Genomic DNA, 15,526 nt, shown 5'->3' with positions numbered 1-15,526 from the left:
CCTGGAATGGAGCATTGGACTTGGATATCCATAACACCAGGGTGCCTGGGATATCTGTGAAGCTGCTTCGTACTATGCTGAATGTTTGTCATATAGCTTAGCATTTGTTTGGGAATGGATAACAGCATGCGGAGGTAGGATATGAAACAGAGGGCCAGACTGGGTTCCAGAGTTGATGTTCCATGTCTAGCTGGTGGTTCCATAGAGATGGGCTTTCATGCTGTGGACAATGAAATGCTGGCAAAACAATTGCCACACCAGCTAGTTAGATGAACAACAGGAAAGTTATCAGACCAGTCACGGAATAAGCTGTACCTTTGAACTGATTAACACCAGCTCTAAACCTCGTGCATGTTTAGGGTACAAAAGTCTTGGCTCTCACCGTTGGGTGACAGTGGTTGGCGCTGCTGCCTCAGTGCCAGGGACTCAGGTTCGATTCCCAGCTTGGGTCAGTGTGTGCGTGGAGTCTGCACGTTCTCCCCGTGTCTGCGTGGGTTTCCTCCGGGTGCTCTGGTTTCCTCCCACAGTCCGAAATACGTGGTTAGGTGCATTGGGCATGCTAAATTCTCCCTGTGTACCGAACAGGTGCCGGAGTGTGGTGACTTGGGGATTTTCACAGTAACTTCATTGCAGTGTTAATGTAAGCCTACCTGTGACACTAAATAAAAACTTTGAGGATTTGGGCAAAATGTCAGATCGATGTAAGCTGTATCTCTAACGTGGTTAGGAAACGCCAAAGAATTGTGATGGTTTTGTGTGTGACCACCCAGCTAACCAAAAAAAAAAACAAGAATCTGCTTATTGCCGTGCTTATTGGTACAACGAACCAGCACTATTCATTTATGAGCCAAACAATAAATGCGTGAAGGGAAGATGTTTGAAAAGTTGACCCTGCCACTTTGGAGAGCTGTGGAGGTCAATGTCTAAGATTTCCCATCCTCTGCTGTGTGACCAGCTGTCCATAGACAGTCAAACTGATTCATTCTGAGGCTGCCCTTCAGAAGGTGGTGGTGAGCTGCCTCCCTGAACTGTTGCAGTCCATGTAATGTCAGTACACCAACTTTGCTGTTAGGGAGAGAATTCCAGGATTTTGACCCAGCGAGTTTTATATATTTCCAAATCAGGATAGTGTGCAACTTGGAGAAGAAAATAATCTTAATTTATCACAAACCAAATAAGAAATATTCAGTCAGGTCCAGAGCAACTTTTTTATTGCAGGGTACAGATCACTCACCTCTATCAGTGCATCCATTCCAGCACTGTCTATTTACAACAGAATAGATCCCCCCCCCCGCCACCCACCAAGATCTAACTTACAATGCCTGTGAAGAAATTTACATGTCTATAAAGGCAATCAGAAAACCCCTTAAAATAAATACTGTTCCACATACATGACTGAATATAAAGTGCCCACACGTCAGAGCTACCATACTGCTAGGTTCCCCCTCCACCACACTTGGTCACTATCCTTGTAACAGGTCTTGGCGACTGAGGGAGATGAGCCGAGCGGAGCAGAATGAGTGACGTAGCATGAGTAAAGTGCTCAGTAAGCCAGTGTTCACCAGAGTACTGCCCAGGATTACCCCGGCCTCAGACAGGGCAGGCACTTCCCATCAGTCGAAACGTGAACTGGTCACGGCGTTGCGAGGCCGGGTTTATTCTATGTTTGGAAGAGTTGGCCAACAGGAGCTCCCAGGGTCACCATCTCTCTGGGGACTCTCCCGACAGACGTTACTGCGACTGAGGGGAGATGGGGAGGGGGAAATCACACTAACATGAGCCCAGCCTCTCTCTCAGCAACTCCTCCACTCCCCAACCCTCACCCATTTCAAGTGTTCACTGACAAAAGAGGCTGTCCATTTTGTTTTCTCTTGTTTCTGAGGTGAGGGAGGGCAAGGAGGGAACATTTAACTTGTTTTGAAAAAAAAAAGGAAAAGAAGAAAAAAGTTTCAATGCACTTTAGGCCTCGTTGGTAGAGAATTCTCTACAGTAGTCCCGAGTCTCAGAGCAATGAATCGTCTGTGCAACCTCCCTCCAGCCCATATCGGAATTCCTGCAGGTTGGAAACGCCATGGAAGTGAACAAAGGCTGCGACTACCACCAGGACGTGGAATAGCTGGTGTGACTGGAACTGGGTAGAGAAAAGAGCAAGTGTTGGTTAGTAATCGCCTGCTGGTCGCAGCATTGACTGTCAACTATTTAAAACAACCTTGCATTTCTATAGCAGCTTCCCTGACCTCAATTTTGATCGAACAATAAATTAAGCACAGGCATTGTTGTGATGCAGGAAATGTAACTGCCAATGTGTGCACAACAAGCTCCCACAAACAGCAAGTGGTACCTAGCAGGAAATCTGTTTCTCTGTCTTGATTTGAGGGATAATTTATCGGCCCGTGCTCTGGGAAGAACAAAAGCAAAATACTGGAAATCTGAAATAAAAACAAAAATGCTGGAAATACTCAGCAGGTTTGGCAGCGGCGACGGAGAGAGAAACAGAGTTAACGTTTCATCAGAACCATTCTAACCTGAAATACTAAATACCCACTAAATGCTAAAAAACTCTATACCGATTAAAAACAAGGTGTCGATGATTGCCTCAGTGAAACAATCTAGCAGGTAGCTGAACCATGGCAATTCGACAGTTCGATAGCTGGTCTGTGCAGAGCGAATAGATCCACACTTCAGTTGCCTTTTAACATCTGTGAATTTAGGTAGTGTGAAATTAACTAGGGCTCCCAGTCCTGGTGGTTATCCAGCAACCTGTACTGGGACAGTGCATGTAAACATAGGGTGGGTACAGAAGTGCTGCCTCCAAGAGCCAAACAGCAGTTGATACTCACTATCTGTGGGGATGGTTCGAGAGATTGATCATCATACTGCTACCCAGAAAGGAGATACTGTCTTCATGAGGGAGAGTGGGGAGGCAGCTGAAGATAAACCTGGGGAGCATTGCAGGGAGACAGATTGCAAACGGACTAAATCCTCACAATGGATCCCGTTAGCTCTCAGTCACTCCCCCGATGTCAGGTGGAGAATCTGCATTCATCCAAAAACTAATACCACCATATGGTGGCATGGCCTTGAACTCTGCCCTCAGATAATATTCAGCCAGCAGTTCCCATCCAATGCTTCCTTTTTTAAATAGGCAAACAAGCTGATTTGAACTGAAAGACATTTAATAATACATCACTGATGCACCATCATTTTGCCATCTGCTGACTTGAACCTCATCCAGGATGAAAGCTCTGTGACAACAGGCAAGGGAACCCGTGGTGATTTAATGCCTACACCCGCCCAGTGCCAACCTCAATACTGAAATGCAGCGTTCAGTCTCAGGGAAAGGTCTCGCTCCCAGCCTCGGAATACACCAATCTGACAGGAATCTGTCACTGGCAGATGTCAGGGCAACTTGGAGCTCACTGATTGGGCAAGGTTGGCTGCAGTAACAGGGTGATAACTGGTTGAAGAGTTGAATTGTACATTACCCAGATATCACATTTGCCAGGGAAGAATCGTTCTGGAATTCGGGCAGCGTATAAACCAGCCCCTGTGATGTACATCGCAGCCATCAGGAAAAACCAGCCCATCTGCCCAACAGTCGTCGCTTTTACAAAACCTTCAGCGATGGTGAAATGTAGAGTGGGGACGATACCACTCAGACCGAGACCGAGAAACACACCTGGAGAAACCAATGGAACAGGAGTGAATACACAACTCTCACACACTGCTGTCAATGACAGGCACTGCGACCGGGCACACGCCACTGGACACGCTGCGACCGGGCACGCTGCGACCGGGCACACGCCACTGGACACGCTGCGACCGGGCACACGCTACTGGACACGCTGCGACCGGGCACCCCTGCACAGTCTATGGCCATCCACACTACACACACTGTCTGGACAGCAACAACTTTCATTTATATGGCAGCTTTAACATAGTAAAAGGACCTAAGGTGCTTCATAAAAGCAATCACCAGACAACATTTGGCACCTGGAGGAGCTTTTAGGATCAATGATCAAAATGGTAGGTTTGAAGGAGGCAAGGGAGGGGGCAAGGTTCAGAGAGGGAAATTCTCCAATTAGGATCGGGGTTATCGATGCTGGAGTGATTAAATTGGCCAAAATTGGGATGGCATTGAAATCCTGAGGGCAAGAGATTACAGAGGACGAGGCCATGGAATGACCTGAAAACAAGGATGTGAATTTTAATTCACTACAAACCCTCACTACCGAACTGGAATTGGAATATCGGTGGCACTGCTGCCTCACAGCAGCAGGGACCTAAATTCGATTCCAGGCTTGGCTCATGGTCTGTGCAGAGTCCGTGTTTGCATGGGTTTCCTCCGGGTCCTCCGATTTCCTCCCACAGTCCAAAAGACATGTTGGTTAGGAGCACTGGCCATGCTAAATTCTTCCTCAGTGTACCCGAACAGACGCTGGAGTGTGGCAACTAGGGGATTTTCACAGTAACTTCATTGCAGTGTTAATGTAAGTCTTCCTTGTGACACTAATAAGTAAACTTGTTAAGCTTGAAATCAGGAAATTCATTGCCACCAGCACATGCAGTTTCATTGACTGCTTACATCATCCTTGTGTATGTCAAATCCCTGTTTTCAGCAACCCCCCGCCACTCTCTCCCACTTCCTCCAGAGCCCCTCCACATCTCCCACCACTCCCACTTCCTCTAGAGCCCTCTGCCATTCCCGCCAACATCCTCCGGAGTCCACCGCCTTTCCCTCCCACTTTCTCTAGAGCACTCTCGCCACTATTTCCCACTTCCCTGAGGCCACTCATCACTTCCTTTGCCACTGATTTCTTTCCCCTACTTAATCACTCCCACTCACTGCCCACTCCCATCCCTCATTCTTGTCACTTTTCCTGCAGCTCTTTGCCTTTCCCATTGTTTTTCCTTTCCACTTACTCCAGCTCTTGGGAAGCAAGCCAGCAAAGGGAGCAGTGAAGAGCTGGGGTGGGGAAGGAGGATACAAGGAACTGGTGACAGGAGCATGGAGGGGCCACATGGGAAGCCGGAGGGAGTGGGGGAACGTGGAAAGCAGCGAGGAGAATGGCGAGGGTCCACGGCGGAACTACAACAGTTCCAGGCTTTCTTTGCTACCTTTGTTTGTTTTAATGGAGACAGATGTCTGGACTGTCTCAGGATCCTGGCTGCATCTGCATATATGCAAGCAGTGCTCTCTCCCTCATTCTGAGGCAGAAGCAAACACAGCCATTTAAAATTGTTGTGTTTCTTATCTTAGAGCCAGTAACAGTTAACTAGCTCATGCATGGTGAGTGAACAGGACTTGATGCCTGTTAAAACACAGGCAGCAAAGTTTAGGATGATTAAGTTTGGGAGAGGGGAAGATGGGAGACTGCTCCAGTGTGTGTTACACTAGTCAAATCTAAAGGTAACAACATGAATGAGGATAAAGGAACAAATCATCTGAGGCAGCGACAGTCAGGCCACATTACAGATGTGGTCAGAAGCTCAGCCCAGGGTCTAATGTGACACCAAGGCTGCAAACATTCTGGTTCCGTCTCAGACAGTCACCAGAGAGAGCGATGGGCTCGGTGACTAAGGACCAGGCAATGGCTTTGAACTTCCCAATATTTAGTTGGATATTGGACAATTGAAAAACAATTGAGAGAGAATGGAGGGTTTAAAGAGTGCAAAGAGTGAAGTGGAGTTGGGAGTTCTCAGCATACATGTAGAACCCAACACATTGGAGGATGTCACACAAAGGCATGAGAAATAGCAAGAGGCCACAGATAGAACCTTGAGGGCAGTGGTCTGGAAGCAGAGAAAGATGACATTTCAAATGATACTCTAGCTATGATTAAATAGACAGGAATAGAACCAGGCTAATGCAGTTCCACCCAGCTGGACAATGGCGGAGTGGCTTTGGAGGAACTTGTGTGGGGTGAACTCTGTGAAAAGCTGCAGACAAGATGAGAAGGACATGGAGGGGAAGTTTACCTTTGTGCCAGTCATAGGGTGTCATCTGTGATTTCAGAACAGCCATTTCAGTACAGTGGCTGGGACAGAAAGATAAGATTGCACACGACAGTGTGCACACTACTCACACGTGAAGTGTGCACATGGCAGAGTGTGCACACAACAGACCGTGCACACTACTCACATGGAGTGTGCACATTACCCACACACATGGACTATGCACACTGTTGAGTCTGTATGATTTGCTTCATTTATGCAAAGACTTCATTTTAAGATATTTCTGCCGATGCAATTACATTAAATGCTAGGTTGTAGGAGTTAACTAACTCTGCTTGACTACATTTTAAAACTCAGAAGGCATGCTGGGTTAGCTAGAAATTGACTGTATCTTTGAAAAGTACAATGCGAGCAAAACAGGCTTTTCATAAACATCTGCAAGGCTGGTTCCTCCAAGTTAGAGACATCATGTGCCAAACAATTTCGAATCACGTATATTGTAGTCACAGCTTTGTGTGTTCAGTTCAGTTTAGCTTTGGTTTTTGAGTTCTGTTTTGATCAGTTACAGGACTGGCAGAAGCCAGTCTCTCTTTCTCTCTAGCTTTTCTCTTTTTTCGCTTTTAATTTTAATTCTAAGTTCTGATTTAATTAAGTTCTGTTCAATAAAAGAAATTCATTTAAACTCTGTACCAATGCCATCCTCATCTATTCAAAGGAATGGATGGATCCTATACACACTATATACAGAAACTGAACATTTCACCATACACAATACACACACTGATTGTACATGGTGTGGTGTAGGCATTGAAATATTTAGAATCAACGATGATGTATTTTATAGATTCTTAACACTACACTGGGTATAAAATGACTGCACATAAACACTGACAACTCAGTATCAGATACACAGCGCCATGTAGTGAGATGTCAGGAGAGAAAATACTGGGAGAAACAAAGAATTTGACCAAGTGTTTGGTTCCTTTTGGAATCAACTATGATATTAGTAGCCCAGCCCATGTTGTGAATGAGCCAGAGCTGAAAAAGAAACAAGGCAGACTGAGTGCAGAGCTGATGTGACTGGTTATCATTAATATCCAACTAAATTGATAGGAAAGGTGACCCAGTGAAGGGTCGAGATAGTTGAAGCTTCTCTAAGGCTTCATTCTCTCCACGCTGACCATGCCAAGACTCTCACCTGCTCTTGTTAGCCGATGTTTGGGAGTTGCAAATCGATCCCACTGAGCCACAATGATGGCTGATATTCCGAGAGCACAAACAATGCCGAGGTAGATGAGCCGGGGCTGGGGGGAGCAGTAGAAGGAATAGTATAACCAGGGTACAAAGCTGCCCATGATAAGCAAGGCAATTCCAGAATAGTCCAGTCTGGGAACAAAGAACAAACACATGAGGCAGAGCAAAAATGATCAAACATCCCAGCCATCTGTCAACATGTGGGCAATAAACACATCTTTAATTTACATAGCATCTTTAGTGTCATATAATCTCCAAAGGTGTTTCATAGGAGTGTTAACAAATAAAACTAGACTTTGAGACACATAAGCAGGTATTAGGAAAGATGACCAAAAGATCAACAAAGTAGGCTTTACAGAACATTCTAAAAGGAGGCGAATGGACAAGGAGGGGGTTGGGGGGGGGGGGGCAGGGGAATTGAGGGAGGGACGGAGGACTTGAGGGAACTCTGGGGGGTGTTCGAGGGAGGGCCCGAGGCCTGGGAGAGGGACGGGGAGGGGACGGGGGGGGCCTGAGGGAGGTGCGTATAGTGAAGGGGTTTAGGGAGGGTGTGCTACGGTCTAGGCCTGGATGTGCAAGAGGCGCAGTGATCACAAAAGGTTATACGGCTGGAAGAAGTCACCAAATTCCCAAGGAGTGAGGATACTGAGAGATGCAAAAGCAAGGGGCAGATGTTGAAAATTGAACAGTTGCTCAATTGGAAGGCAATGTCGATCAGTGAACACATATAGCAAAATGACAGGATATACCAGCAATTCATCAGTCTGTGGAGAACTTGTATACACCCTACAAATGATAGAATATAGCAGGACTGTGCACTCAGTTCTGCCAGGGACATAATGTAGAACCACTGTAGAGTGGATTGCCAATCTGTCACTCACCAGATATATCCCAGTGAATCACTAGCTCACTGACACTGGCCACAGTGTAGATATAACCCAGTGAATCACCAGCACACTGCACTGGCCACTGTGTAGATATAACCCAGTGAATCTCCAGCTCACTGCACTGGCCACAGTGTAGATATAACCCAGTGAATCACCAACTCACTGACACTGGCCACCTGGCCATCTTATGTCATGACCCAACCTGCACACTCAGCCCTCTCTACGCACTATTTAAGCTGAGAATATTCAGGATGTGTTACTGCAGACTAGAACCCTCACCACCCCATTGTGCAGGGTCTGGGTGCCCTATACTCACTTGGAGAAGGTTCTGGAGACTTTCTCAGAGTGACAGTAGACCGTGTGGAAGAGCCAGGAGAAGCTGAGGCAGAGAACAGCTCCCAGAAAGAACATGCCGAACACCACCTTCTCCTGCAGAGGGGCCATGAAGTACATGTTTGGTCTCAACAAGGTCAGGATTCCCAGGCCCAGGAAGAAGACAAAACCTGTGAAAGAACTGCAGTTAATGAAGGCTCATCGACCAATATACCTGACTAAAATGCATCTGCTTTGGAAACCTCTTTCTCGTGCACTCACTCATACTTTGGTTGACACTTCATTCACACTGATGCTTTCACTCTCACCAGCAGCTGACATTTACCAAACCAGACTGCACAAATCTCCCAGAACTGTCCGCCTCCATTGTCTACATCATTCCTGTCGCACATTCTCTCCTCCTTCATTCTCTCTCCCCCCCTCTCCTGGTCACCTCTCTCCCTATATCACAATTCCTTCACTGCTGCTGAATTAAAATCCTGGAATTCCCTTGCTAACGGCACCGTAGGTGTACCTTCACCACATGGACTGCATGTGTTGAAGAATGAGGCTCACCACCCCTTTCTCAAGTACAGGGATGGGGATAAATGTTGGCCCAGCCAGCAATGCTCCCATCCCATGGAAGAATGAAAAGAAAGGTAGCACTGTAAAGCTCTTTACTCTTGTCTATAATAGTGGCCTGATTTTAAGGTGCACTTACAGTAAATGAACAGATTAATAGGGAAGAACAGCTAAAATCAAACATCTGTAAGTTACAGAGGAGTTAATGATGCAGATGTGAATTCTTTCTTTCTCTTACCCAGCAGATGCGTCCAGATGTTCCCGGTCTCTGTGTGGATCCTGAAGATACTCTTGAAACAAGCTCGGAAGGATGGCATAGGTGGCCTGTGACCATACAACAAATAATCATTGTCCTTCAGCCAATCTGGAAGCACGTCATAAGGAATCACTCGCCAGCGACCTTCCCAAACCTGCAACACAGGGTCATGGTTATCACTGGCACCAGTTATCTCCTGCCCCCCATACCGGCTATCAGCCACACCGATACATTTTAATATTGTATTTTTAAACTCGCCTTAGAGCAGATAAACCTCACTGTCTGGCAATCAGAAACAGTTGTGGGTACCAGCCATTTCCATGAAGAGAGAGAATGCACTCTCATCAACCTCACAGTTAGCAGGGTATCGCTCTGTGGAGGGATTCAGACACAGAGAAGGTTCCTGGGATAGACGCACTGAGCAACAGGAACAAGTGCAGGTCAACATGAATGAGATTGACAGGCGAATGGCCTTAGTGTGGGATAGAATACACAGAGCAGGAGATTTGGAGACGCAGAGGTCAGCACAATCTGGAGGTGATCCACAGTGTCTAGTATTTTCAGTGGTAATGGCCTGTTGTAGGGACAGATAGGTCATCTTATGAAGGTGGATAAAGCAGGTCTTAGCAGGGAATGCGGAAGTGGTGATGTGAAGGGAAGAGCAGCCATTGCTGGATATGAGCCGGCTACATTCTGGATCGATACCACTGGAAACGTGTACTGACAGTGCCATGGAACTAGGTGACAGAGGATTGGAAGGTCAGGAGGAATAATGCATTAAGAGCCATTCCTGTGGTGAGGAGGGTTAGAATCATATCTTTCAAGACTGAGTTATTTCTTTTACAAAATGAAAGGACGGCATTAGCTGTACATTTGGATGCTTTTAAAAGGTCATAAATTCACCTCAAAACTGGCAACAAACAGGCCTCTGTCAAGAAATAACCTGACCTTTATGGTGCCTGAAGAACATCTGGGTGATTGTTTTGAACTGCAATCGCTTTAATGTTGGGGGGGCAGGAAGGGGAGAGGGGGGGGGGGGGGGGGGGGGGAGACTGATACAGCAACGGTTGGTAGTTTGTTGGGAGAAAGAGAAAAACTTGAATCTGCTGGCTTTGAAGGCAGTCTTGATGGGGAACAAGCTGAGGAAGGAAGGTTACCCTAACTGGCGGTCTCTACCTTGCCTAAAATTGTGCATGGTTATCAACCTGTAGACATTGAATCCTCATCTGAGTGTAACCAATTTGCATTTGGACCTACAAAGCTGAGACCAGCTGGTGGGAACATCCAAACGTCCACCAGGACCAGCAGCCCATCTTCACACTAGGGAACTACAGATGGACAGCATTAAAACCCCGCAAATTTTGTCCTTTACTAAAAATAATGCCCATCCTATAAATTCCATCTCTGCAGAGAATCTGTTTGTCCTTTGTTTGTATCTGTATGAGCTGAGGGAAATTTTTAGGATGAGATAGAGGGTTATACTTCCCAACTACAATTGTGTGTTAACCAATATTTGCAAATTGTTATAAATATTGGTTTCTAATAGACAACCATTCTGAGTTTACTGAAAGAAGCACGCTGATAGTCTCCTTTAATTTGTTACTGACACCGTACGCAATGAGACCGTGTTACTGACACCGTACGCAATGAGACTGTGTTACTGACACCGTACGCAATGAGACCGTGTTACTGACACCGTACGCAATGAGACCGTGTTACTGACACCGTACGCAATGAGGCTGTGTTACTGACACCGTACGCAATGGGACTGTGTTACTGACACCGTACGCAATGAGACCGTGTTACTGACACCGTACGCAATGAGACCGTGTTACTGACACCGTACGCAATGAGGCTGTGTTACTGACACCGTACGCAATGGGACTGTGTTACTGACACCGTACGCAATGGGACTGTGTTACTGACACCGTACGCAATGAGGCTGTGTTACTGACACCGTACGCAATGGGACTGTGTTACTGACACCGTACGCAATGGGACTGTGTTACTGACACCGTACGCAATGAGACCGTGTTACTGACACCGTACGCAATGAGACCGTGTTACTGACACCGTACGCAATGAGACCGTGTTACTGACACCGTACGCAATGAGACCGTGTTACTGACACCGTACGCAATGAGACCGTGTTACTGACACCGTACGCAATGAGGCTGTGTTACTGACACTGTACGCAATGGGACTGTGTTACTGACACCGTACGCAATGGGACTGTGTTACGGACACCGTACGCAATGGGACCGTGTTACGGACACCGTACGCAATGGGACTGTGTTACTGACACCGTACGCAATGAGACCGTGTTACTGACACCGTACGCAATGAGGCTGTGTTACTGACACTGTACGCAATGGGACTGTGTTACTGACACCGTACGCAATGGGACTGTGTTACGGACACCGTACGCAATGGGACCGTGTTACGGACACCGTACGCAATGGGGCTGTGTTACTGACACCGTACGCAATGGGACTGTGTTACTGACACCGTACGCAATGGGACTGTGTTACGGACACCGTACGCAATGAGACTGTGTTACTGACACCGTACGCAATGGGACTGTGTTACTGACACCGTACGCAATGGGACTGTGTTACGGACACCGTACGCAATGGGACCGTGTTACTGACACCGTACACAATGGGACTGTGTTACTGACACCGTACGCAATGAGTCCGTGATACTGACACCGTACACAATGAGACTGTGTTACTGACACTGTACGCAATGAGTCCGTGTTACTGACACCGTACGCAATGAGGCTGTGTTACTGACACCGTACGCAATGAGTCCGTGTTACTGACACCGTACACAATGAGACTGTGTTACTGACACTGTACGCAATGAGTCCGTGTTACTGACACCGTACGCAATGAGGCTGTGTTACTGACACCGTACGCAATGAGGCTGTGTTACTGACACCGTACACAATGAGACTGTGTTACTGACACTGTACGCAATGAGTCCGTGTTACTGACACCGTACGCAATGAGGCTGTGTTACTGACACCGTACGCAATGGGACCGTGTTACTGACACCGTACGCAATGAGTCCGTGTTACTGACACCGTACGCAATGAGACCGTGTTACTGACACCGTACGCAATGAGGCTGTGTTACTGACACCGTACGCAATGAGACCGTGTTACCGACACCGTACGCAATGAGACCGTGTTACCGACACCGTACGCAATGAGACCGTGTTACCGACACCGTACGCAATGAGACCGTGTTACTGACACCGTACGCAATGAGACCGTGTTACTGACACCGTACGCAACGAGGCCGTGTTACTGACACCGTACGCAACGAGGCCGTGTTACTGACACCGTACGCAACGAGGCCGTGTTACTGACACCGTACGCAACGAGACTGTGTTACTGACACCGTACGCAATGAGACTGTGTTACTGACACCGTACGCAATGAAGCTGTGTTACTGACACCGTACGCAATGAGACTGTGTTACTGACACCGTACGCAATGAGACTGTGTTACTGACACCGTACGCAACGAGGCTGTGTTACTGACACCGTACGCCATGAGGCTGTGTTACTGACACCGTACGCAATGAGGCTGTGATACTGACACTGTACGCAATGAGGCTGTGTTACTGACACCGTACGCAATGTGACCGTGTTACTGACACCGTACGCAATGAGACTGTGTTACTGACACCGTACGCAATGAGACTGTGTTACTGACACCGTACGCAATGAGACTGTGTTACTGACACCGTGCGCAATGAGACTGTGTTACTGACACCGTACGCAATGAGACTGTGTTACTGACACCGTGCGCAATGAGACCGTGTTACTGACACCGTACGCAACGAGGCCGTGTTACTGACACCGTACGCAACGAGGCCGTGTTACTGACACCGTACGCAATGAGACTGTGTTACTGACACCGTACGCAATGAGACCGTGTTACTGACACCGTACGCAATGAGACCGTGTTACTGACACCGTACGCAACGAGGCCGTGTTACTGACACCGTACGCAATGAGACTGTGTTACTGACACCGTACGCAATGAGACTGTGTTACTGACACCGTACGCAATGAGACTGTGTTACTGACACCGTACGCAATGAGACCGTGTTACTGACACCGTACGCAATGAGACTGTGTTACTGACACCGTACGCAATGAGACCGTGTTACTGACACCGTACGCAATGAGACCGTGTTACTGACACCGTACGCAACGAGGCCGTGTTACTGACACCGTACGCAATGAGACCGTGTTACTGACACCGTACGCAATGAGACCGTGTTACTGACACCGTACGCAATGAGACTGTGTTACTGACACCGTACGCAATGAGACTGTGTTACTGACACCGTACGCAATGAGGCTGTGTTACTGACACCGTACGCAATGAGACCGTGTTACTGACACCGTACGCAACGAGGCCGTGTTACTGACACCGTACGCAATGAGACTGTGTTACTGACACCGTACGCAATGAGACTGTGTTACTGACACCGTACGCAATGAGGCTGTGTTACTGACACCGTACGCAATGAGACTGTGTTACTGACACCGTACGCAATGAGACTGTGTTACTGACACCGTACGCAATGAGACCACTGACACCGTACGCAATGAGACCGTGTTACTGACACCGTACGCAATGAGACTGTGTTACTGACACCGTACGCAATGAGACTGTGTTACTGACACTGTACGCAATGAGGCTGTGTTACTGACACCGTACGCAATGAGACTGTGTTACTGACACCGTACGCAATGAGACTGTGTTACTAACACCGTACGCAACGAGGCTGTGTTACTGACACCGTACGCAATGAGGCTGTGTTACTGACACTGTACGCAATGAGACCGTGTTACTGACACCGTACGCAATGAGACTGTGTTACTGACACTGTACGCAATGAGGCTGTGTTACTGACACCGTACGCAATGAGACTGTGTTACTGACACCGTACGCAATGAGACTGTGTTACTAACACCGTACGCAACGAGGCTGTGTTACTGACACCGTACGCAATGAGGCTGTGTTACTGACACCGTACGCAATGAGGCTGTGTTACTGACACTGTACGCAATGAGACCGTGTTACTGACACTGTACGCAATGAGGCTGTGTTACTGACACCGTACGCAATGAGGCTGTGTTACTGACACTGTACGCAATGAGACCGTGTTACTGACACCGTACGCAATGAGGCTGTGTTACTGACACCGTACGCAATGAGGCTGTGTTACTGACACCGTACGCAATGAGACTGTTACTGACACCGTACGCAATGAGGCTGTGTTACTGACACTGTACGCAATGAGTCCGTGTTACTGACACCGTACGCAATGAGGCTGTGTTACTGACACCGTACGCAATGAGACTGTTACTGACACCGTACGCAATGAGACTGTTACTGACACCGTACGCAATGAGGCTGTGTTACTGACACCGTACGCAATGAGACTGTTACTGACACCGTACGCAATGAGACTGTTACTGACACCGTACGCAATGAGGCTGTGTTACTGACACCGTACGCAATGAGGCTGTGTTACTGACACCGTACGCAATGAGGCTGTGTTACTGACACCGTACGCAATGAGACTGTGTTACTGACAGCGTACGCAAGGGGACTGTGTTACTGACACCGTACGCAATGAGACTGTTACTGACACCGTACGCAATGAGACTGTTACTGACACCGTACGCAATGAGGCTGTGTTACTGACACCGTACGCAATGAGGCTGTGTTACTGACACCGTACGCAATGAGACTGTGTTACTGACACCGTACGCAAGGGGACTGTGTTACTGACACCGTACGCAAGGGGACTGTGTTACTGACACCGTACGCAATGAGGCTGTGTTACTGACACCGTACGCAATGGGACTGTGTTACTGACACCGTACGCAATGAGACTGTGTTACTGACACCGTACGCAATGAGACTGTGTTACTGACACCGTACGCAATGAGGCTGTGTTACTGACACCGTACGCAATGAGACTGTGTTACTGACACCGTACGCAATGAGACTGTGTTACTGACACCGTACGCAATGAGACTGTGTTACTGACACCGTACGTAATGAGACTGTGTTACTGACACCGTACGCAATGAGACTGTGTTACTGACACCGTACGCAATGAGACTGTGTTACTGACACCGTACGTAATGAGACTGTGTTACTGACACCGCACGCAATGAGGCTGTGTTACTGACACCGTATGCAATGAGACTGTTACTGACACCGTACGCAATGAGACTGTGTTAC

The 15,526-nt window shown here is 47.7% G+C and overlaps 1 protein-coding gene across 1 annotated transcript in view; it reads right to left on the bottom strand.

Moving 5' to 3' along the window:
* Positions 1–1,190: 1,190 nt before the first annotated feature.
* The window catches only part of LOC144487837 (adiponectin receptor protein 1-like), a 31,885-nt gene continuing 17,549 nt past the window's right edge, over positions 1,191–15,526 (bottom strand). The window contains exons 4-8 of the mRNA XM_078205909.1: positions 9,229–9,400; positions 8,413–8,599; positions 7,154–7,341; positions 3,486–3,679; positions 1,191–2,131 (exon numbers count right to left, since the gene is read on the bottom strand). Of these exons, the coding sequence (XP_078062035.1) occupies positions 2,003–2,131; positions 3,486–3,679; positions 7,154–7,341; positions 8,413–8,599; positions 9,229–9,400 (870 nt within the window). The 3' untranslated portion in view covers positions 1,191–2,002. The remainder of the gene's footprint in view (positions 2,132–3,485; positions 3,680–7,153; positions 7,342–8,412; positions 8,600–9,228; positions 9,401–15,526) is intronic.

The sequence above is a fragment of the Mustelus asterias genome, unplaced genomic scaffold, assembly GCF_964213995.1.
Source record: "Mustelus asterias unplaced genomic scaffold, sMusAst1.hap1.1 HAP1_SCAFFOLD_1080, whole genome shotgun sequence".
In the NCBI taxonomy this organism is placed as follows: domain Eukaryota; kingdom Metazoa; phylum Chordata; class Chondrichthyes; order Carcharhiniformes; family Triakidae; genus Mustelus; species Mustelus asterias.
Note: the sequence above shows the minus strand (reverse complement) of the source record. Positions and strands in the feature narration are given on the sequence as shown.